Below are 25,048 nucleotides of genomic sequence, written 5' to 3'. Positions count from 1 at the left end.
CCTCATCAGTTTGTCACAGCTGGGTGTGTTTAAAATTGTCTGATAATTGCTGTCCCTGTAGACCAGGGGTCACCAACATCTTTTAGGCTGACGGCTACCTTCATGGCTAGTGAGTCATAGGATGGGCTACCAGTACTGACTTATGAACGAGAGGGGGTCAGTATCCACCTACTTCATTGATTAATAAACACATTTTTATTGCTATGGTTAAAAAGAACAGCAACAGAATGAAATACAATTTCAAACTTGGCCCACTGGTGAGTTGTTCTAAGAAAATGTTGAGGGCACCGCATGCAGTCCTGGGGCCCCTTGGTGCCTGTGGACATCATGTTGGTGACCCCTTTTATAGACATTGGGGATAGATAAGTAGATTGTTTTCTTGTTATTTCAATATTGTATTTTTTTATTGACAGAAAGTCATGGATTATGAATTTAATTGTAAGTTAGAAATTCCCCAGATACAAGCTGGTATTATTTGCTGATTGGTTGAAAGTATATATATTAAAGTTTCTGGAAGCTTTTCCCTGTGTCCATCGCTAATCCAACCCATCATCTCAAGATTTTGTAAACAAAAGCAACTGAAGTCATACAAATTGTTAAAAATATATCTGGTTTTATTCATAAGGGTTATTTGTGTCCTTTCTCTGTATTCCACATAAAATATAAATACAGTAACTGATATATGACATCACAAAACAAGCTTTTTATATAGTCTTTTACATGATATTTACATTTTTTTTTTTTTTTTACATTTGGTCTTTGACATGAGCTTATCTTGGTTAACATGAACCACGGTATATTCACATTTGAGTGCATCATGCATTAACAGTTTAGTCCCAATAACATAAAATGACATATTGGAATAATGTTAGCAAACATACATGTGTGTATATACAGAACACTGCACGTTATTACATGGTACGGGTATTAGAAAAACAACTACTGAGGATGTTGGCTGCTGGTTTTCAGACTGAATGTGCAACATAAAGAGGCAGATCAAGTCATTTGTGCTTCAACTTTTCTACTTAAATGTGTCGTAGTTGAAAAAAAACCAACTAGAAAGAAGACTCGAAAAGTTCTATCATCAAGCCGCCTTAATTATTACAATTTTCTAGACTAAATTATTAAGATATGTCACATATTTATCACACACACTCAGCAAGCAGATGTAACACAGGCACTTTTTCATAGACGATCTGACATTTTGCATAAACACACAAAGGACGAATCCCCATCTACCCCTAAATCCCTCTTTTATATCTGTTCAAGCAGAAAAGTAGGATGAAAAAGCCAGTCAAATAACAGGTGTGATCTCCTTCAACCGCTACACTCGCAAACAGAAGTCAATGTTAAAAATATGTTATTGCCATAACAACCATTCAAATATCTAGTTTCGTGTAATCTGGTCTAGTTTGGTTCTACAGTTTTTTGCCTGCTGATGTTGCAACTATAGATAAAGAAAGATCTCTCTATCAACAGTAACAACCCCATAAACACTTACACAGCCATGCTGATTTAGGTTTGCTTTGGCAAAAAAACAAACAAATAAAAAACAATAAAAAAAAAATTATCTATTGAGTAGCTGCAGGCTTAAGTGCATTAAGAGGGAAGGGGCTAGCAGGGGTAACGCTAAGGAATACAGATTCACATTTAAGATTCAAAACATGCACATTAACAGAAAAAGTTGCCATGAAATAGATTGTGACTGAAAGACGCAGTGGATGTCTGCCACTGCTTCTCTTCTTTGGTCAGCCGTCTGCACAGTGGTGGAAGGAGCAGGGGAAGAAGGCTCCCTCGCCGTCGCTTCCTAAAGAGCCGCACGGACTGTCCTCGCCGCTGCTCAGGTCCCCGCAAGAATCCTCGCTGTGAGACACAAAGACAGTATGAAGGCTATACATCCCACACTTTAATTATTAGTTTTTACCCCAGTAAACATTGCTAATTAAAATTAAACAAACAAAAAACGTAGATTTAGAAGTACATAGTTCATTTCTGTGTTCAACTTCACATCACAATCTTAATGATACTGGAATACTGTGGTACTGACTCAAACCAAATCCATACACTGAAGCTAAACAAAGACACAATATCTAATATACATATAAAAAATATGCACTGAATGAAACATTACATCAGAGATTAATTTAAAATGTGGACTACTGACCTCTCACTCTCGTCCCAGCTCATCTCAGGAATCGTCGGCAGGCCTGGGACACTAAAGTGACAGTTCTGCAGACTTTGGGCTGTTCTCCTGGACACGATCCAAAGGAGCTTCTTGTTATCCGGTTTGGTGCATTCACTCGAGTGGTATTCGATCATGCATTTGGTCACGAGTTCCTTCCAGTGGAGCAGCTCACTGTCGCTGATCTGTGAAAAACAGGAAATAGCTGAGAGGTCGCTGGTAGAAACATGCTGTCATCCAGAACTCAAATGGTTCCCTTTTTTCTCACTTTTTTTCAATAGCTGGACGGCAGAGAGCTTAGGCAAACTAGCTTAGTCTAAAAATAATGTTCAAACCTCAGCTTCTTGACCCGATAAGTGAAACTGCAACACGCTCAGTGTGAAGTGGATTTCATAATCAGACTAAATACCTTTAGATGCTTTTGGAATTGCTGGATAATCTTCAACAACGGGACTGACTGAAGGGCTTCAAACTCCTGAGCAATGAGGGACAGCGCCAGCACTGACGGCTGTAAAACAAAGGCAAAAAACAAAATCCTAAGACTCGCAGCAAATGAAGCTATGTTGACAAATTCTCACCTGAGAACAGTCCTTACTTTTGCTTTAGAGAAAACAAGCCGGCATAAGCAGGCTTTTAGCTGCACTTCCAGCCTCCCAATGCTTGGGATCTCCTCCCTTAAAATATAAAGGGAACCCCACTGTGATCTGCTAGTTACAGACCTCATAAAGAAGAAACTGTTTAACCAGCTCCATGGAAACTGGAGCCATCACAGAAAAACAACAAGAGAGAGAAAAGGATGCTTACCTTTCAGCTAACAAGGAGGCGGTGGCCGAGTGGTAGAGGTGCAGGAAGGTCAGGGCCGTCACCGCGTTGGGATCCACGCTGAGTTTCTCCGAAATGATTTTCTCCATACGGCTGAGGTCGGACACGGTGAACCTGCTCTGGCTGATGCGAATGAGTTCGTGAGTGGGTGAGACGTCGCTCTCCTCCTCAACCATTTTGGCAGCTATATGCAGACAGCACACTCCGATGCAGGGCACGTGTTTGGGCTGGACCTGTCCCGAAAACAGACACATGTCCAAATCAGCTTCTCATTATTCAGGAGATTCATCCTGCTGCTCATACCCCCCCCAAAAAAAAGAAAAAAAAAACTTTCTAAAAAGTAACAGCTGTATGGCTTCTTTACAAATACTTCCAACTAATAAGCTATTATTACATGTTAATAAATTGAAACTTCATGTTATTTTGGGGTAAAAGGAAATACAAAGGGGAAGAGATGAATCTGTTTATTGTGGATAAGTACACAAGAGTTTTATCACCTTATTTCAAAATTATTATACGAGGAAAATGTGTGTTGTGCGTGTAGAAATTCCTATCTTTGTAAGGCAGTCTTATTTTTCTTTATTTAACATATTGAAATATTGTTTGGGATTCTACATTTAGTAAAATCTTGCTTTTTCCAATGCAATCGGTTTAATTAGTAAAACCTATTACTGATTAGAAGCATCTAGGAGGTATTAAGAATAAAATTACCAAAACTAAGGCTGTACGTTTCTTTTTCTTTTGTTTATTTCGTACATGATAATTATATTATGCATTGTTCATATTTTGTATGGTTATATTATTTATTAAAAGTTTACATAGATCAGTTCTGGTTTCTATCAGCTATCTCATCTATTTGTTACTTTTATGCTTCGTTTTCTTGCCCTTTATATAGTGAAGACTCAAGAACTAGGGTTGTGACAATTCTAAAATTTCAAACTTGAAATCGATGCTCAGGAAAATATTGATACTCAATGCCATTTTGATACCATGGGGAAAAATTGAAAAATTTGCACTAATCCACATGTACTTTTCAGAGTATCAATATTTTTGACAACTAATAAGGTTAAATTAAACTTTGTCAAGACATTTGGGGTATTTTGCAGTTCTGGTAGGTTGTTTTTTTCCCCCACACCTATTTAAAATTAAAAGCTACCTTAAGTTGGGCATACATTGTGTGATATTTTCAAACTTATGGTGAAGATTCTCAGTCAGGTCATAGTCATAAAAAAAAAACAAAAAAAAAAACAATCCACTGCACTTTGTTTCCAAATTTGACGTTTGGAGATTTTCAATTCAATTTTGAATTGAAAATGTCTTCAAACTTGGAAACGAAGTACTTTGGATTGTTTTTTAACTTTTAGGAATGATATTTTCAATCGTTGCATGCACCTACAGCTAAAACTGTACGACAAAACCACATGCATGTTCTTACACAGTACGTCCAGAAACTCAAAAAGACCACAAAAAAATTTACGCCCAGCTTTACACTGTGCAGTATGTTCCATAATAGGTTCTAATTACAGGTTTTAGCCAAATTTAAAAATTCCTGTTGCTAAGCTGAACTTCAGTATTTATAAAGGGGCTACCAGTGTTTGGAAGGAATTGTTTTAGATGGTATTGTGGAGAGCAGAAATACATCAATCAACCTGCCAGAGATCAAAATTAGACAATGATATCTTTTATAGGCCTAGATTCATAAAGCAGATCAAATCCATTCATCATTGATTAAATTAGTGTTGCGCCGATGCCATTTTTTGGCCCCGATACCGATACCCGATACCTGGCTGTGCAGTATCGGCCGATACCGATACCATAATAATGTAAAATAATTGCCATCATGGCTTTGTCAAGCCGCTGCCTACCTTTGTGAAGCAGGAAAAAATCTAATACAAAGTGAATCCAGTAGAACTTTTTAATAAAAAGTTCTACTGGATAATAAAAATAAAAAGTTTTTATTGCCTACCTGGAATGGGTGACAATAGTTGAATAAACTTATGGCTCTCAAAATGGTATCGGTGCCCTATTTGTTGGTACTCGCCGATACCGATACCACCATTTTAGGGCAGTATCGGAGCCCCGTCCGATACTGGTATCGGTATTGGTGCAACACTAGATTAAATGTATGTTGAATTGATTATTAGAAGTAAAAATAATAATAGTTACAGTTCAAAATTAATGTTAGAACTGTAAATGTACAGTCCTATGTTTAGATTTCTTTTTTTATGTATTTATTACTATTTTCAAGGCTGCACTTTAAAAAAGGAAATTGTCTATAGCTGTTTTAAACAAAATTTCTTTTTGTATACACTCGTGTATACAAAATGACAAAATAAATCTGTCTAAGTCTAAGTAGTAATAATAATAATAATAAGAAAGGGTTAAAACATACATAATAACATATTTAATGATGATAAAGCTTGTCCTTTCTTTTGTTTTCTCAAAACTATTACGATCAAAGATTTTGTCATGTTTTTTAGATGCTTAAGGCTGTAAAAAGGAAAACTAAGTAAGTCATAGTTGTTATAGGTGTTAGACCTAAAAGAAAATCATATATTGGTCAGAAAATATATTTCCTAATAGTGTCTAGTCCTAATGTCAACAACTCCATCTGATCTTTGTTTTAGCATGACAGTAAAGCGCTACATGTCCAAAGGTCTTTGAAAAATTAGATCATCCTGTAGGAGGATCAGAGAGTTTATACCAGTTCATAGTACGATTTGTTTGTGAATAAATTCCCAAAGTTCTTTGAAAATGTGCTTAAAAAAAGATAGATTAATGCAGGATCATCACTCAAGATGAGATGACGTCATTAGACCAGTGCACCAGTTTTAGCTTATCTGTAACACTCTTAACAGATCACATAAAAAGCATTAGGCCGCTAGCAGCTGTGCAATGCTATGTTGATATGAATCTAAATTTGTAAGGATTTATGTCAAAAAAGTAGTTCTGGAGGCAAAAAAGGTCCAACATCCGACTAAAGTATTATTAAAAAAGTAGAAAGTGTATATGATTTTTTCATCCATCCATTTTCTGTCACGCTTTATCAAAGCCGGGGTCGCAAAAAGGCTGTTTAAGGGGCGAGATGTGGGGTACACCCTGGACAGGTCGCCAGTCCATCGCAGGGCAACACAGAGACAAACAGAACAAACAACTATTCACACAAACACTCACATCTAAGGAGAATTTAGAGAAGTCAGTTAACCTAAGAGTCATGATTTTGGACTGTGGAAGGAAGCCGGAGTACCCAGGGAGAACCCACACAGGCTCAGGGAGAACATGCAAACTCCATGCAGAAGGATCCCGAGCCGGGAATTGAACCCGGAACCTTCTCACCACTGAGCAGCCGTATATGATTTTTTTTCTACATGAATTGAAAAAACGACAAGACATAAAACTTGCCTTCATGATGGTGAGAAATCTGTCGAGCAAATTGACAGCCTGCACAAAGGTCTGCGTCCTGTAGCCAAAGAAACTGGTCAGGCTCCACAGCTCCTCCACTTTGCTGTCTCTGCATTTCGCAGACACTCCACTGCGAATCTGGAAAAAAAAAATAAGAACTGTTATCTATTTGGATAAAAACTCCTTGTCTGCACTAACAGAGACAATCCTCAATAAGTGAGTCACCTCTGGAGATGTGGACTCCATCAGGTTCAGGCCCGTTTCCCTGGGCAGGAAACTGTACTCTTTGGCACAGCATGATTTCAGCTCTTTCAAGAGCAAGCTGTCAATGCCCTGAAGATCTCTCATCCTGCACAGCGACATTTAAACATTAAAATCCAATTAAGACTATAAAAATCCAAGCAAACCCCTTGAGCAGGGATTCCTCAAAGGGCGGAGGAGACCAGCGTATTTAAAAGTTGTGTCTTAAACCTACCTACCGTGTGTCAAATGTCAGAACTGGAAGTTCTTCCACCACAAAAACAAAATGTTCTGGTGTTTACGGTGTTATTCACAAAAACAAACGTATTCATATATGTAAATATAAGTTTAAGAGTGGAAAATGATATGCTAACTGCATGACATTTAAAGTAGTTCAACGTCTATGATGAAAGTGGGTCATAAAAAAAATCACAGGGACACAGTGTTCGATAAAAACAAGCTATAGATAAATGTTTTTGTACGCTAACTGACGATAGTCAACGACATCATAAGGTAAATAACACAATAATTCGATTAAAATAAAACTAAAAAGCGCAAATTGAATATATTTAATGTTTTTACGCTTTCGTAACATGGCCGCTAGCCTACATTTATTGATGTGTGTATGTATAAAACATTATCTTACCTTTCCCAAAAAGCGCCGACATGCAGGATTACCGCTCTGCCACCTTCACCTCCTCATGTTTCCATGTTGCTCCCTGCAAGGAGTCCAAAATGTCATAGAATACTCAGGATGCTCGATCCAAGACCAAGAGCTACACCCCTAATAAACAAGTAAGCGCTAATCTGCTGGTAAACTACGTTACCCATCATGCAACACTGGCAAAAAAAACAAAACGTAATGACGTCAAGATTTGACGCGCTGCTTGAAAGTGTCGCTGGCGCTAACAAACTAGCGCTAATGTTCCCTCCTAAGCCAAGAACTTACCTGAATACCTTTTTTTATTTACTCTGTAACCAATGCCGGGGTTAAACGAACACAAACAAAGACAGGTAAGCTGAATTTTATATTATTTTAGTTTGCTTTTATCCAGAGCCCTCCCTTGAGGCTTAGATCCAACAGTCTGACTTTGAATGGTTATTATTATTGTATGTTTTCTGACATCCAGTCAAATCCATTAGTTCATTAAGAGTCTACAATCAGAGGCGTAGCCAGAAAACTTTTATAAGGGTGGCCAGGCAATAGCCAATATATACTGAGGGGTGGCCAAAAGTGGATAGTCACCAGAACCTCAGGGTCAATCTAAACTGTTCCAACAGGAACAAGCACGTCCATATTTCTAAATAAAGAAAAACTATACGGTTGTTTACTGAAGCATTTGCTAACAAATAGATGCATATAAACATCCGTCTAAATTCTTTGAGCTTTGAGTTCTGGAGCGAACATCTTTTCCATCGTCATTACTTACCTATTTTATCAATATATTTCTACATTACATTGATATTTACAAGTACCGTACTAATATCTACATAAATTGATAATTTAATAGGTTTTTATTGAAATTGTAATTTACAGTATCTTTGATTTCACTGAAGACTCTTAGATTACTTGCAGAGACACATAATTTTCTCTTTACGGCATATAACACAAAATCTAGTTCTGAAAGAGCATGAATTCTGTATTTATCATCTTCAATGTTGGTATATTGATGTGCATAGTTAACCACAGTGTTTTTGTTGTCCAGTAATTGTTAATATATATTTAAAATTAAAATGTTTTGAATATTCTACTTGAGAGAAAAAAAATGGTAGGGATGGCCAATGATTGGCTAAGGGTGGCCATGGCCACCCCTGGGCCCCCATCTAGCTCTGCCTCTGTCTACAATTAAACATTAGACGTAAAGAAACATTAACCCCCTGTCCCTCAGTGAGGTCTAGAAGCACAAGATCTATATTCAGCCATTCAGCATAGATCCTGCTACTAGGCTGTACATCTTATTTTGGCATTTGACCAATTAGATGAGCCCTTGAATGATATATTACCTACTGTAAATTAGGTTGGAAAAAAAAGTTAAGTCAAGTTAATAAGCTAATAAGTTAATAAGTTAACAATTATATTTAGTTTTATAAACTAAAAATGTAGGTGCAAGTATCACCATTAATGCCTCTAAGGTTATGTTGTACCAAAAATATGTGTTTCTTTCACTCTCAGAGTGTTTTGCATGAATTTCTTATAGAAGCACTTTTGTTATTTTTCTTAATATATTTGGGCAAGTTGGCATTTCTTGTTATTACATTGACATTCATTTTTGTCATCAAAATATCCAGATTTTTTTGAATGTTACAAAGGTAATAGGGTCTTGTCCTGGATATCCAATATTCCCACTATTGGCTTTTGATTTCCAAAGTATTTTTCCTGAGTGCCCTATAAAGAGTTAATGAGACAAATTATAGAAACAAAGATAATGTTGAACTGATTATAGATTTTCGACAGCTTCTGGTTTAAAACCGCATGCTTTGCTTTGATTTCCTCTATTTTTCATTTAAAAACAATTGAGGTACCAGATTCTTAAACAGCTTGTGGGAGGAAATGTCTGTAAAAAATGCTCCTTGAAGCCGTGAAGCAGTCTTTCACTTAGGGAGCTCTCTAGTTCTGTAATTTTCATCTTTAGTGGATGATCTCTTCAGTACTTGGACATTCTGTTTTATAACCTAACCCTGCTTTGAACGATGACCTGTCTGGTTTGATCATTGGTCATAAAGATGCAGTTTGTTCACTAATGTTCTCTGAGAAACCCCACTGACCAAACAGGATGCTCAAAAGTGATAAGGTTCAAGGGATCCTGAGACTTGCAGTGCATAGCATAAAACCAGATTCTGTTTGTTGTGTAGCAGAGTTGAAAAGAAGAAGTATATGCTTTCATGTATTTATTTATTTTATGCGCTTTTATGTTGATGATCTCTCTGCCTTCTCAAATAAAGGCACACCGTGAACAACAAAGGAAATGTATCACCCATAGAGCCATTATGATCCTGCAGGTTAAACTAAATGAAGATTAGATGCAGAAGGATGTCCCCTCTAACTAAAGGTGAACAAACACAAAATATTCATTACTGTATAGAAGGTGCTGTTATTTACTTTGACCTACAGATCTACTCTCTGTTATTTTTGAAGGACTAGATGGAGAAAAAGCTGCATTCGTTGGAGAAGATTGAGGATGTCAAAAGGTCAGCATACCAGAAAGTACAACAGGCAAGAGACGATGTGTCACCTCTGCACAGAGAAGTGGAATTACCGGAGAATATTAAGGGAAATGTGGAGCAGTTTGAGCATTACTGGAGCTGGAATAAAACTATGAAGCATCAGGAAGCACCAGAGTCTGCAAATCATGTATGTAAAAATGTCAACGAAGACACAGACAAGCAAGGACGGAGTGGAGTAAGAACCTAAACTCAGTTTAGGATTACCTTCAGCATCTATGTGTCTGAAAAAAGAGCCTGATGATGTTTATTTCTTCTCTTCCGCACCAGACAGAACAACAGAGGAATAAGGAGTACGGATTAGAGAAGCAAGAAAGGTAAAAGTATACCATGATTCTAGTAGCTTGTTCCAGCCTTGTGTAGATCCTTATCATTTCCCACGATTGGATTGTTTGGGTTTAAAGAAATTGTGTATGCGTTTTTATTGGTTATTTAATACCTTTGTTGATATCTAATCTGTTGAGTCCCAAATTATCTAATTTTTTGAATATGCATTTCCCTTATTTACTTTCAAAACTTACTAGAAAAATGTGAATCATGAGAAAACCTAAAAAAATTGCGGAATGAAATAGTAATTTCACCTCAGATAGATTTAACGCGTCTTCTTTGGTCTGTATCTGTTAATAAGAATGTGTCGCGACAAAGTAGACAGGAACACAGCTGATAGTCTATTAAATTCAGCCACAAAAAGAAGCTAAATTCTGATGGGTTGTGGTTCTCAAACTTTTTCTGTCATTCCCCACTTTGGACAAGGGGGAATTTTCAAGCCCCGCCTGTCCCCATCGCCCCAACACAATGCTAATGAAATATTCAACAATCTTAAAATGTTCCAATTTTATTGAAGTAACAAGTAGTATCTAAATACAAATCTACATCAAATAACAGCAAGCTCAAAAATAAAGAAAATAAAAATGCAGCTGTGTCAAAATTTGTATCAAGCTCAAAGATAGAAAAAATTAAAGTGCCACTCTGCAATCTGTTAATAAAAGAAAAGAAGTCAAATCCATCTGGCAATACAGGTCTATTTATCCCTGCATTAGTGGCTGCAGTGAGCCTGTTTTGCATTGCAGTTTCTCAAAACGGGGTTGCAGGCTTGATACTGCCACTCTCAAGTCATGCTCAATGTTCTGCTGAGATCTGTATTTTGTTTTCATTGAAGCAGCAGCTGAAAAGCCCATCTCACAGAGATATGATGTGGCAAAGGGAAGAAGAATGCACACAGCTCTCTGCCCGATGAGTGGATACTCGCTCTCCACTCCTAACCAGAAACATGAACATGTGGCTGTGTGAATCAAACGCCGTTATTTATTTAAGATAAAATATTTCAAATTCAGTTATTTATGATCAACCTGCGCCGTCAATCCCGGCGCATGTGCGCTTTATTTGCAGTCTGGACGCAAAAGTTAAACATGCTGTGTCTCTGCTCTGACTGCAGCGCTGATAGGGACTCCTGCAATAGCGGGGGAGAACGGGGTTGGGACGGGGGAGGCGCCCCACGGCAGCACCTGCCGCTGGAGGACAAGAAAAGGAACGATACGTGCTTTCACGTAAGAGTCTCCAAAAGGCGCTAGATTTGTTTTTTTGAAAAAGAGTCGCTGGAGGGGTCTGAAATATAGCGACAAAGTCGCTGAGTTGGCAACACTGGGGCGCGAAAGTTTATTCTGTTACAAATAATATGCCGACGTCACGTCAATCATTATTTTGGCACTTCAGTTCCAGGTGAAATTTTTCTCATATCTAATGTTCTTTTAATTAGACTGCATGTAGGCTAGTAATGATTACTTTGTGGGTTTGATTGGTCTAAAAAGCGGCAACATACAGCTATAAGGACAGTTTGCTCTCACACATTCTACATTTATAGTCACACACACACACACACACACACACCGGAACTTGGCGCGCCCCACCTGTCACGTCTCAATTCCCCACCAGTGGGTCGCGCCACACACTTTGAGAACCGCGGGGTTACAGTAAGGTGGGTTAAAATGCCAGTGAGCACACAGCTTCCCCTACAACATGTATAAGAGAAAATAATAACACTGCTTTATGTTTCTCTGCACATTTTTTTCTCAGGATGGAGGATGTCATTACTAGTCTCGGCCAGGAGATGGCGATGCTGACTGACAAACTGACCTCATCAAAACACAGTGGAGTGAATTTATGCGCCAAGTTGGATCCTCTGAGGTAAATCTCCAAAAGTTGAATGTGTTTGTCTGATGACAAAATTGAAGCACTCTGGTCTTAAAATGGTCTTTCTTTGTAGAAATCTGGCTGAGAGACAAACTTTGCTGGACCAATATAGGATCAGTGAACTGGAGTCAACCATTTCCAGCTATATCAATAAGGTAAACAATCAGGCTGGGATGTTATCAGAGTCGATGATAGAATTAAACAAATTGTTTACCACACAGTCAGCATGTAAACATTAGATTGTTGGATAAATGCTTCCTGTGTCATAATGAGTGTTTGTGACTCCTGTTGATGCTGTTGTAGGTTGAGTATCTGGAGAAGAGAATCCTTGAGATTCAGAATCAACTGTTTTCCACCCAAAAAGACAGAGACCAATCGCTGCAGCGAGCAAAAGAGCTGGAGTCGCAACTTCAACAACTTCAAGTATGACAATAAATCCTGGTTTACTTCAGTCTGTCTTTCTGTGTTTAAAAAAAAATCTTCTTACACTCTGTTGTTTCAGGAGACTCAAGGAAAGCAGTCAGAGTCTTGTAAACATCTGTTTTCCACATGCTATGCTTAAGTTCCAGAGCAGTGTAATGATATAAATATGTCTGTACAGATATAGTGATACTGGAATATTTATATTTGCAAAGTTAATATGTATTCTTCTGTTGAGTTAAACCTATCGGTGCATCCATTTCCGTATCTCTGTGTTTTAATCAGATCTATTTCCTTGGCAACCCTTGATAGAGCTATTCCTACTACTGCTTTTAATATTTGTAGATGTTCAAACTTTGCCAGGAGCTTTCTTAGACAACATTTATTGCCATTTTGTATACACAGAGTGTATATAAAACGAAAATTTGTAAAGCTAAGCTGCATATTCTACCTGTTTAAAAGGGATTTTCCCTTTCCACTGTAACCACATGCATGCTAAGTATGAACAATGGTTAAAAAAGTAATGATTCAGAGCAGTTAGCTGTCCACTGTCCTCACTTGTTCTATGAGGAGGGAGGAATTCCCTCCGTGTTTGTGACTAATAGAGCTTTGAGCAACGTCTTGTCATGACCTATACAGGTTCAAACCAAACAACAATTTCTTATCAGCTGAAAGGGAATCACCAGTCTGCAGTTTTGTAATTTATACAGCTTTTAAAACACTGATAGAAGGATGAATTTAAAAAGCAGATCATTAATTCTGACTCTGTGAAGAATGGCTCCGTTATTTGTGTGAGGAAGAATGGCAGAGCCTCTACAGCTGCAGTTATCTTCCATCATGATGCAAAAATATTTTTCTTTTGTGTCTTTTTAAATGAAAGTGGTTGCAAATGGATGCTTGGTTCAAGCTCTGAAGATTTAGCTCCATCGTCAGAACAGCAGATGTCTGTTGCCATCACAGCAATCAGCTGCTCTATTTTTAATGTCTTAGAGAAAACGTTTTATTTCATCCTTGCTTTGCTGCTTCTCTTTTTTTAGTTTCTTTGCTTTCCCGGTGTCTCTTCACTGTATGTAATTCCATCATTTGGTAACTTTTTTCTTTCCTGGACTCTTTGGTTTTCCATGATGCTCTCTCTGGCTCTGGCTTTCCCTGTTGGAGCGTGGAATGACAGAGACGTCCAATACAGTCATGCTAACAAATACAAACTGCTGATAGTGATGATATTGAACACTGATGATGGAGTTAGAGAAATACCTCACTCAGACACTCTTGGCTGTAAACTTTGTAAGATATGTATAACTTCTTGCAAAAGTATCCATAAATCTTTTCCCAGTTTGTCATGTCACAAAAACAAACCTCACTGTGATTTATTGAGGCGTTTTGCAATATTTCAATAACAAAATAATTTATAATTTTGCTGGATCTTGATGAGTAAGAATGTACAAATTGTTTATTGTATTTGAATTCAGCTGTTTTTTGTACATACCTCAAAATAAAATCTAGTGCAACAAATGACCTTAATGCGCACTAAACAATAGATCTACATTGGTTTATGTTAAAGCAGCGACACAGCAGGCAGCCAAGGGATAAAGTGGAGAGGTTTAGAGTAAGGTAAGGTTTTTTTTAAACAAATTTACAAGCTTTAAGTGCTGTTATATTCTTCATATGAATATGGAGTAGAGCTACAAATCTGCCAAGACAATGTTTTGGTAGATTTGGTTTAGCATGCTGAAGAGATAACACCAGACAAAGTGAGCAGTACTCACAGGTTTAGCAAAGAGGCTCTTAGAAACTCTGGAGGAGCTGCAGAGATCTGTCGCTTAGTTGGCCTTTAGGAAAGAGGGGAAGGAAGGAAACTATCATCTGGGGGAGAGAAAAAAACACGTAATATTGCTGTTTAACTTAACAGAGGCGGTGCTCTGGTTTAGATGAGACCTACATAACTTTTTTGTCCATTTTTTGAAATGTTAAATATGATGAAAATCTAACATTGTCCTGAACACATCAACCCCCATGGTGAAAAGTGGTGCCAGCATCACTTTAGGGGAAAATACTGGAGAATAGATGCTCAAGGCTGCAAAATAAAACAATTTAACACTGAAAACAATGTATTCCTGTTCTTTTTTTTTTGTCTACAACATAAGCTAATAATAAGAGACATGGCTGTCTATCACTGTAACGTTACAAAGGCAAAGGGAAGACCAAGACCTACAAAACCAACTGAAATGTCTAAGAACTTGTTGGCTTTTTTTTGTCTGTTCAGATTTTATTGAATCTCTTGTTTTCTCCTATTTTGATTCAGTGTTTATGTGAGAAGCAGAAGCTGGAGCTCAGTGAAGGTACAGAGGTTCTTAGACGTCAGCTGGGTTTGGCCAGGATGCAGCTTTGCAAGGCGGCAGAGGACAAATCCTGCCTTCAGGCTCTTACAGAGCAAAGTTCAAAAGAGGTAAGGACAATCATGGAGCATCTGCAGGAAAAAGGTGAAGAATTACGCTTAAAGGCAGAAAAATCATCAGCAGGTTCCACAATGCAACAATAATTAGCAGGTCACTTATGGTGATGAATTGATAACCTTCCTGCCCTTGCATAAGCAGCATCTTCTAAGCTCCCGTATGTGCTTAGTGCCAGGATCTACAAACTGAGCAGGAAGCTCTGAGGCTGAAGCTGACTGACAGAGACAATGTGATGGACATTCTGAGGCTGCAGATCGAGAACAGCAGCAAAACGATAACCAACCTACAGCAGGAGAACACCTTCCTCATCAACCAGCATAAACAGGAGCTGCAGCAGCTCAATGTCAGACAAAAACTATTAAAAAAAAACATTATTTATTCTACATGTATTCACAATTTACTGTAAAAAACACCTTTCTCACTCTCTGTTCAGGCTGAATTAGACAGACACACGTCTGACTTGGCGTGTGTGGAGCGTGAGAAGCAGCAGCTGCAGGCCTCTCTGAGTGAGCAGAACCGGCGTATTGAGGAGGAGACGCTGGAGAAACGGCAAGTTCTCACACAGCTGGAGCTGCAGAGCTTCCAGCTGTTCAGTCTCACCGGTAGGTTCTCCTTATATCACCACAGCTCATAGAGTTCACTTAATGCATATGTGGTGTGACCAACAAGGGTACTGTGGAAGAAGTATTTCCTCATATATTTCCTGTCTTTTTTTTTTATCGCACTTATATTTTTGAAACATTTTGACAACAGTTAATGGCGTAAAATACAAAATAAAACTCAAAATGCTTTGATAGGAGATGGTAACCCTCCCTCCACATCCTGTGGACCTGAAAAATCAGGAAATCCCCCAAATAAAACCTGTCAAACAACAGGAAACAGGCCAAGACATTTCTAAAAGTATAACAACGTGAAAAACAGGTGAGGACTAACTGTCCCTGGAGTGGAAGGCATAGTCAATCCCAACGTCATTGAGGAACCCAGAACAACAGAAGTAATATGAGCTTCGCCTGCCTATGTTAATATCAGTTTTCATAAGCCAACAATAAAAAAAAGAAATGAATTTAAAAAAAAGTGCTTAAAGCTACAGTGTGTAATTTTTAGTGACATCTAACGTTCAGACTGCAGACTGCAGCAACATGAACATCCCCCCCCCCACCGCTTCTCCCCCCCAACAGTACGGCGAGCGTTACGGGACAAAATGTCTTCCACGACGTCCGCATCACATGCCTTCTCAAGTGATGAGGTTTGTTTACATAGATAATTTTAATACTGCCATCTATTGTTCAGTACCGTCTCAGTTCATCTCTCTCAACTTGCCGTAGTTACTTTCGAGCGTAATGGGCGATCTCGCAATCACTAGTTTGTTGGCTCTGCGCTGCCGTAGTGCAAAGATGTCTGCCTCCATGGCTGCGAGACCCGCTCCTATGTAATTATAAATAACGAATTCTAAGGCAACGCAAATATTAAGGTTAGGAGGCTGAGCTCGTAGATGATGATAAATAACATAGTTATGTATAATATATTACAGTTCTGACTGTATATCCCTGTAATTATTACACACTGTAGCTTTAAATCACCAAGCGACTTCTGCTGAGTCAAAATGTGCCTAAAAATAAAACGATTTATACACCACATAAAACTGAAATCTAAATGAGGGAATTTTTCTCAAAATAAGTGTAACAATTTAAATTCAAAATTAAAAAAACAATTGCAGTCTTTTATTTCAACTGCATAAGATCTTATCATATTTTAAAATAAAATAAAAATATTTAATTAGCAAATCATCTTATTTACCTACTGAAATTGAGGGTAAATACATTTATTTTAAGAAATGTTTACTCATTTTTAGATCGTTTTTCCAGTGTAATCTTCAATATTATTATTAATAAACCAAAATGACAAAATGTGGTGTTATCATTGCCACTTCTTAAATGTCAGATGTATTCTCTATCTATATATCTTGGCCAGGTCTCCCTTGCAAAAGAGATTTTTAATCTCAATGGGTATTACCTGGTTAAATAAAGGATAAATTTAAAATAATTATAAATTCGACGCATATCTAACAGAGTTGAGTCAATAGATTCTCTCACCTGAGCTATGCATCCCTACAGCTCCTCCAGAGATAACACTGGTTTCTTTGGGTGGACCACTACACCCTGCAAGGTTTACAGTTGTAGAGTTTTTAATCTTGGATAATTTCAAAGGTTGGGATATTGTTTTAAAATCTATTCCATGAGCTGTATAGTGTGTCCTGTGTTCTTCTCAGTCTGTGTCATGTTCATAGGGTTTATTTGTTTTTTGTTGTTTTTTTTACTGCAAAGGTGACCTTGTTATTAAAGGGGATCAAAGTAAAAGGGGACACACAAATGCAAACTTTTTTAGAAGCCGAACTGAAAAGTTACACATCTGCACAACTTTGTGTTTGTTTATCAAATAAAATCCTGTCACTGTGTTGTAAATTTTAACAGGACAAAATGCAATAGGTGTGTCCTGTTTATTGTTTTACTACAATTGTGTCTTGAAATTATAATTCCTTTTTGTTGCAGCCCTGTGGTACCTTTTGTTACCTCTGACCTGTAGCCTGCAGCACTCAGATCCTATATTATCTGTGCCTTATAGTTCACACAGCTTTTCCTAGAAAGAGATCAGATCTTATGTCCGATCAAATCATCTTTTTGTCCAGCTGCGTTAACCAAACAAAGAGCTTTCTCTGCTATGTTTACAATGTCAACCAAGCCTTGTATTGTTTCATTTCTTTGACTATATGAGCTCGCCCCTTCTTTGGATGTGTTACATGTTTTTGTGGGCACGATTTCAGAAGAGCACAAGGAGCTGCAGCGGCTCCACAGCTGCAGAGCAGACGAGCACGAGGGTGTGGTGCTGAAGCTTCAGAGTCAGCTAAGAAGCGCCCAGGATGAACTCGAAAAGGTCAGACGCAGCCTGAGGACCCTCCGAGCCGCCGATGAACACGGTTTGTCTCATCATTTCTCGACTGATTAATCAAATGATGGAGTGCAAAGATAACAGTAAATTCTGTTTGTTTTTAATAAAATGTGGAATTCTGATCACTGTCTTATTTATGCGGCTAAATGAAATTGGCTTAGGCCTCCAGGCGGCCTTGGACATGCAGAAGGAGATCACCACCAAAAGAGGGGAGATTGACTCCCTGCAGAGCAGAATCCAACAATTGGAGGAGCAGGTGGAGAAACTTCAACAGGTTAAAGCACCTCTTCCCTGGAAACCTCCACCTTTTCCTGTTAGACCTGGTATCCGTTACTAACTGCACATACATTAGTATTTGAAATAAGAAGAACAGCGTCAAAAATAAATAGCACATTTATATTCTCTCATACATTCATGTTTCTTTTTTAATATTTTATTGATAGAACCAGGAGTTTGATTCTTAATTTTGATTTTCCATCCGTCCAAATTATTTCCGTACCATCTGAGGTATTTAAAGTTAACCTCTACGTATGTAGGAACCTTGTTGTAGGCAACGCCTTTATTTGCTAACTGCCTCTTATTTTAATTTTTTCAGGAAAAGCGCCGCCAGAACCTGGAGACTCATCGTCAGCTTCAGGAACTCGCCTTCGTGAGGGAGGAAAAGAGACACATTTCCAGTGAACTGAAGGCCCTTCGCTCCAAAGACCATCAGTTAATGGAGCGTATCACTGAGCTGGAGGCAATCCTTCACAAGGTAAAAACCTTTACCGTTACCGCACACAAGGTCATAAATGTGCCGCTAAAACTAAGCGTGTTTTAATCAGATGTGCTTCCTCACAAATAACAAACTTTCACACTGAAACGATTTTTTGTGTCCTTTTCTGCCTCAATATCTTATGTTTTCTTAAAGATGTGGAAAAGCTTGGCCAACTGTCAGGACATCCTCCAGCTGAAGGAGCAGGAGTATTTTCGCCTGAAACTCCAACATACTCTTAACCTGAAGGTGAATCTTCACAGGTTTCACTAATGTGTGTCTTTAGCCATTACACATTCACATTAAAGCAAATGATAGTCATCACTTAACTTAATATGGTAGTTTTTGACTTTTGGAGAACCAAAGATCAAATCAAGATCGTTTAAGAAGTCATAAGTGGGTATGCTACATATGCAGTCCTTCCAAAATTGTCTTTGAATTCGTGCTTGATCAGTTTTAGGAGAAAAAAATGTAAACAGAATTCATTCTTACCCTTTTCATACCCTTTTTTTCCTTTCATGACAATTTGAATTGTGCTTCTTGGTCTCTTACACAAAAGGTTAAAAGTTATGCTAGCAGCACTTCCTGACTGCCTGTACGTGAGCCACAGATTGTTGGAATGACCCTTTAGTTTGAATAAAAATAAAAGTAATAGCAAGGCAGGCTAATGTTAGCCCCTGTCTGCAAATGACGTAGGTTAAGAAAGAGGACCAAAATGGTGCTCAGTGGGTCCTTTACATGGTTTGAACTAACTGCCCATACAAAAAAATCCTGTCACTTTCACTCTCCGAATTGTTTGGCAGGTTTAAAGTGAGGCCCAACACACAGGTGTTAACATGACAAAAATAGATGGGATATCAGAGCTATAGTACGGCCCATGTTTGATTCTTTGACTGCAACAGAACTCTGAGCTAGTATCTTAATGAAAGGTTTTGTCTAAACCATCCATCACCATAGCATGCTTATCTTATCCTTTAAAGTTGAAGACGTCTCAGGAATTCTTGATTAACAGCTGTTTTTTCCTGTAGGAACTCCCGTGCCAGAATCTGTGCGCAGCACCGTCTGTATCTCCACCTGACCTGAACTCCACGGCCCCATCCACACCGGCCTCCCCACCCTCCTCCCAGCACCCCTACACCTCCCAGATGAAGGTTCGGGTCAGAACCTTCCCCACATCTTGCCTTTTGCTCGTCTCAGTAGATCCAGCCCATCTAGAGCACATGTGAATCATTTTCATTTGGCAGCATAGGCCTTAAGCTAAGCACGTCTGCTTCATCTTAAAATCAGAAACACATCGTATGACATTCCTGCTTCAACTGGTCATTTTAAAACAGCTGTAAAAAAAAAAAAATATATATATATATATATATATATATATATATATATATATATATATATATTAAAAATATATAATATACATATTATATATATTATATATATAATATATAAAATATATATATATATATATATATATATATATATATATATATATATATATATATATATTATATATATATATATATATATTATATATATATATATATATTATATATATATATATATATATATATATATATATATATATATTATATATATATATATATATATATATATTATATATATATATATATATATATATATATATATATATATATATAAGAGTGCACCAGGCCATATTCCTAATGTTTCAGGATTATCATAACCCTTCATTTACTTCCTGTCTTTCTGTGGGTGTTGAATGCAGGACGGCTCTGCCTGCGAGCTCAGATCTATCATCCAAGAGATGCAAGCAGCGATTTCAGACAACCACAGACCACACACGTCTAAGAACGCTGTCAGCAGCAGCTTCCACAGGAGGAGGTCTGCCCCGGAGAGGCAGCACACCGCCACTTTGTACGTCTAACTCTGCTCTCACACACCGCGAGGATTAGCTTCTGATGTATAGCAGCATAGGTCACATTTAAAAACCATGTGATGCTGCTGATTGTGTAAGAAGTCAGAGGAATGCTGGAGGAGGTGGTGTGGATCCATATGATCAGTTTACTGACCGCACTGTTATGCACAGCCTCTGGTCTCACATGCTGCTGATAATCTAATGGTTTATAATTCTAAAGAATTCTATTTTATTATAGGTCAGGTTTTCTACTTTTACAGAAAGTAAAGGCTCAAATCTAGGTTTTATTGATGAATAAACACTCCAATGGTGCACAGGAAGTCAATTTAAGAGCCTTACATAATAAACGTTCTAATAAATTGCTCAATTTTTATTAGAAATGCAGAATAGATCGGCTTTAACATCAGTATCAGCCAGTGTTGGACCTTTTCAAACACACCAGTTTCTGTCTGATAGTGAAACTGCGTCGTTGCTAGTGTTACTTTATTTCCATCCAGTTTCTATTTTTATTTCTTAAAGGCGAGGGGAGCTGATTGGTCATGTTGTGTTTGTTTGGTCATGTGACAGTGATGTACCAAAGGATTGTGGGTGTTTATAACACCTTTTTCATGGTATCAAAAGGGTAGATATGTAAATAAGATACAATAGCCGTAAATATTGCTTATGGTCCATAACAGTAAGTATTATTACTGGATATTGATCAGGCCAAATGTTCATATGGCTGCATTCCTAACATTTTATTCACCTTTTACACACGTGGACAAAATTGTTAGTACCCCTAATTTAATATAAAAAAAACCTTAAAGCTACAGTGTGTAATAATTACAGGGATATACAGTCAGAAATGTAATATATTATACATAACTATGTTATTTATCATCATCTACGAGCTCAGCCTCTTAACCTTAATATTTGCGTTGCCTTAGAATTTGTTATTTATAATTACATAGGAGCGGGTCTCGCAGCCATGGAGGCAGACATCTTTGCGCTACGGCAGCGCAGAGCCAACAAACTAGCGATTGCGAGATCGCCCATTACGCTCGAAAGTAACTACGGCAAGTCAAGAGAGATGAACTGAGACGGTACTGAACAATAGATGGCAGTATTAAAATTATCTATGTAAACAAACCTCATCACTTGAGAAGGTAGGTGATGCGGACGTCGTGGAAGACATTTTGTCCCGTAACGCTCGCCGTACTGTTGGGGGGGAGAAGCGGTGGGGGGGAGATGTTCATGTTGCTGCGGTCTGCAGTCTGGACGTTAGATGTCGCTGAAAATTACACACTGTAGCTTTAATGCTCAAAGAAATAACTTGCATCTGACAAAAAATATCCATGAAAAAGAACAAATGGAAGTCATGATGATCAGTGCAGGATTTGAAAAACAAAAAAATTAACTCATGAAGCAGGTCTGGACAAAAATGACGGTACTCCCAGAAAAGACTGAATATATACTGTTACCAAAGGGACATGTTAAGTAAAGGTGTTTCCATTAACTAGCATTACAGTGGGAGTTTAAGATCCATGGGACTGTAGCCAAGCTCCGTGGACGTGGCTGCAGTAGGAAAACTGATGAGAAATTAAATATGAATTATAAGAAAAGAGCCCAGAAAAACTTCTAGAGATAAAGGTGAACTTCAAGCTCAAGGAACATCAGGTTCAGATCAGACCAGCTCTCAAATCATTAGAAAGTGTTATGTTCTAGGGCTGCTTTGCTTCTTCTGGCATATGGAGCCTGAGTCTCTGCAGGGTTTAATTAAATCTAAAAATCCCTTTATTGTCCCACAATGGGGAAATTCACTCTCTGCATTTTGACCCATCCCCTTGGGGAGCCATGCGTTGCCATTGTGTGGCGCCCAGGAGCAATCAGGGGTTAGGGTTTTGCTCAGGAACCTAGAGTGCAGGCTGTGGGGATCAAACCGGACACTTGCCACCTTCTCACAGCACAATCACTCCTATTGAGGGATTCTAGAGAGAAATGTGCTGCCCATTGTCATAGAGCTTGGTCTCAATCGCAGGTCCTGGGTCTTCAACACGATAAAGACCCAAAGCACACAGTTAGAAACATACAAGAATGGCAATGTCAATTTCTATTTGTTGATTTTCATAGAATTCTTATTTATTACTTTTGTCGGGATTCAAGTCATTTCTGTGACCATTGTAGGGGTTTGTTTTTTTCATTAAACGATGGGTGCCAGCATATGACTGAACCAACCTAAAGCTGTGGTCACGCTCCTGTCTACATGTTCAATCATTGAGGAAACCTGTTAATCCACGCCGGTATTAACCAAAAGAGCTTCCTCAGATCCCTGACTTCGATTAATCACTTTTGAAAAACGGATAATGTCTCTAGAAATTTATGACATCATAGAAACTTCACTGTTACTGTAAGGTGAAACAAGACCACCAAAAAAAAAAAAAAAAAAAGAATATGAACTATTTAAGTTGGTTCTATTGCTTAACTTTACTGGGGAACCTATTCATGGTCTGCTGGATATTAACCATTTATTTTTGTTCCACCTGAAGCAGTGCTGAGAACGAGGAGGGTCTAAAAGCCTACTCCAGGCTGAGGAGAAAGACATTTGGCAGGTAGGCAGGCCATCCCAACCTCCACCTGAGTCGTCTTTGTACAAATGTAGTGTTTTATGAAATACTCTCAGCATTCCCAGTCCTGATGTTTACCACTGTGCACAGTGAGCCGTGTTTTCTGAAGACAGCTGAGCTGATTGAGCCAACAGTCAATAACAGAGATGGTGAGCATCACATCTGTTTTCAGGCAGATTAAGGTATAATTGTTTTTAACAAGACCACATGCAGTGCTATATTATTGGCAGACTGGCTTCAGATACTTTACATAACTTCCCTGTATTCAGAGGTTAGCTTTTCATCCTCCTTTATGGTATTAACAAGGGTGGTGCGCCCAGAGAAAGGGGGTTTTCATAATCACTGGATTTCTGTAGCGTTAAAGTCTGGGGGCTGAGAAAGTTGTGGAGCAAGGTTGGGTTTATGTCAGAGGAATAATTTCTAATGTAGTATATTTAGATTTTAAATATCATACAGAGCCAGTGTTACCAGTTTCAGATTCATTGGGAGTCCACCAGATTAAATGTAAATTGGAAAACGTAAAAATAAGCTACATTTATCTAAGGGTTTCCAGGGGTGTTGGTTCCTGTAAATGTTTAATGTGTGTGTTACCTACTTTTTTTAATTTAAGTTTTAATTTACCCAAATTAAAACTGAGACCATCCTAATGCAACTTCTTTTATGAGGGCTGCTTGGGATTAGCAGGAAAGACAAATGCAGAAGTTTCAGGACATTATTCAAATCCGTAATCCCAGTTCTGCTTTCCTAGGCCCTTTTACCTCCAGCCCAGTGAGTCCAGCAAAGCACAGCCAGTTCCCACAGATACTCCCACTGGGGCGCAGGTCACCTGTCTACACTCTCCTGACTTCTAACCCTAACAGATAGCTCAAAGAACCGCCAAGAATGTGAGGCCAACCTCTTGTTTCAGTAAGTTGATTAAGTTTTAGATGGGAAATATACAAAGCTGTAGCAGTTTTAGTTTCTGCTTGACTTTAACTTACGGTAATCAGTCTTTAAGTAACATTACACAATCCATGGAGTCTAACCTCTCCCATATGAAGAATGTTGCCTGTGTGGAAATTTTAATTAAAAACAGCAGAATTTTGTTTTTATAGATCCAATCATTTATGTGCTTTTTTTTTCCCATATACTGAACTTGGATTGACTCTCTAAACTCTGAGAAGCCGCGTAACATTCACCCAAAAGTCCAATATTTATATCTGATCAGAAGCTGATTAGAACCAGAAAGAAAAGTGTAAGAAATTTATTTTAATCCTTTTGTTTTACAGGATACTTGCCTTTTGAAGACCTACCAAAAGAAGTTTCACCATTTGAAAGCCCTCCTCAAAAAATATTTTAATCATGTTTTTTAAATTTTTTTTATTTATCCAATAAACTGTGTAAAGTACTTTGGTGTTTTGTTTCTTTATGTACTAGCAAGTGGAAAATTCTTGGTCAATCACATGTTTGGTGAAAACCAAACAGCATATCAGAAGATTCTCGTCAAGCAAACTGGAGCACAATGGAGAAGGGTTGATGATTTGGGTATTATGCTAATCCCAACCACAGCATTGACTTAAAAGGAAAAATTATGTGCTCCATTGACCTAGCTTAGGTTTAGACTTCCGTCTGGTTATAATTCTTAGGAGTAAGTTGTGGATAAACAAATTCCTCCAAGGGTTAAAGTTTTAAAGATTGCTGGTCTGTGGTATAAGTGTAGCAATCATTTAACTTATCTGATGATGATCAGAGAGCCTGATGGCGTCAGTGTACTGCAGCCTCGCTTCCGTCAGTGAGCCCCAGGGCAGCTGTGGCTATAACATAGCTTGCCACCGTCATTTTGTGTGTGAATGGGTGAATGTAGTGTAAAGTGCTTTGGTCAAGTCCTCTGACTTGAAAAAGGGCTATATAAGTGCAGGCCATTTATCATTCATGTCGTTG

The 25,048-nt window shown here is 38.2% G+C and overlaps 2 protein-coding genes across 2 annotated transcripts; one reads left to right on the top strand and one right to left on the bottom strand.

Annotated features, from left to right (window-relative positions):
- Positions 1-591: 591 nt before the first annotated feature.
- LOC119793007 (cyclin-G2-like) lies at positions 592-7,476 on the bottom strand. Its single transcript, XM_038299921.1, has 8 exons — positions 7,293-7,476; positions 6,632-6,755; positions 6,407-6,544; positions 2,987-3,237; positions 2,778-2,856; positions 2,592-2,690; positions 2,165-2,367; positions 592-1,863 (listed from the first exon to the last, which is right to left on the bottom strand). Exons 2-8 carry the CDS (start codon positions 6,752-6,754, stop codon positions 1,749-1,751), a joined length of 1,008 nt encoding a protein of 335 aa, XP_038155849.1. The 5' UTR covers position 6,755; positions 7,293-7,476; the 3' UTR covers positions 592-1,748.
- A 27-nt stretch (positions 7,477-7,503) lies between these two features.
- On the top strand, positions 7,504-23,992 carry LOC119793351 (coiled-coil domain-containing protein 158-like). Its single transcript, XM_038300501.1, has 19 exons — positions 7,504-7,660; positions 9,590-9,696; positions 9,783-10,046; positions 10,139-10,185; positions 11,942-12,052; positions 12,132-12,213; positions 12,362-12,481; positions 14,781-14,924; positions 15,101-15,274; positions 15,365-15,533; positions 17,753-17,905; positions 18,039-18,151; positions 18,473-18,631; positions 18,788-18,880; positions 19,660-19,782; positions 20,376-20,524; positions 23,051-23,113; positions 23,219-23,277; positions 23,877-23,992. Exons 3-19 carry the CDS (start codon positions 9,789-9,791, stop codon positions 23,990-23,992), a joined length of 2,133 nt encoding a protein of 710 aa, XP_038156429.1. The 5' UTR covers positions 7,504-7,660; positions 9,590-9,696; positions 9,783-9,788.
- The last annotated feature ends 1,056 nt before the right edge of the window (positions 23,993-25,048 follow it).

Source organism: Cyprinodon tularosa, unplaced genomic scaffold, assembly GCF_016077235.1.
Source record: "Cyprinodon tularosa strain WSP-4 unplaced genomic scaffold, ASM1607723v1 ctg112, whole genome shotgun sequence".
NCBI classification, from domain to species: domain Eukaryota; kingdom Metazoa; phylum Chordata; class Actinopteri; order Cyprinodontiformes; family Cyprinodontidae; genus Cyprinodon; species Cyprinodon tularosa.
This window is presented reverse-complemented; position numbering and strand designations above follow the sequence as displayed.

Excerpts from the sequence above, each read along its gene's own strand:
- LOC119793007 (XM_038299921.1), bottom strand. The coding sequence starts at position 6,754 with ATGAGAGATCTTCAGGGCATTGACAGCTTGCTCTTGAAAGAGCTGAAA. Across the intron at positions 6,545-6,631 it reads TGGAGTCCACATCTCCAGAG|ATTCGCAGTGGAGTGTCTGC; the intron begins GTGACTCACTTA and ends TTTTTTTTCCAG. Across the intron at positions 1,864-2,164 it reads AGCTGGGACGAGAGTGAGAG|CGAGGATTCTTGCGGGGACC; the intron begins GTCAGTAGTCCA and ends TGTGTCTCACAG.
- LOC119793351 (XM_038300501.1), top strand. The coding sequence starts at position 9,789 with ATGGAGAAAAAGCTGCATTCGTTGGAGAAGATTGAGGATGTCAAAAGG. Across the intron at positions 15,275-15,364 it reads AGGAGCTGCAGCAGCTCAAT|GCTGAATTAGACAGACACAC; the intron begins GTCAGACAAAAA and ends CTCTCTGTTCAG. Across the intron at positions 18,881-19,659 it reads AACATACTCTTAACCTGAAG|GAACTCCCGTGCCAGAATCT; the intron begins GTGAATCTTCAC and ends TTTTTCCTGTAG.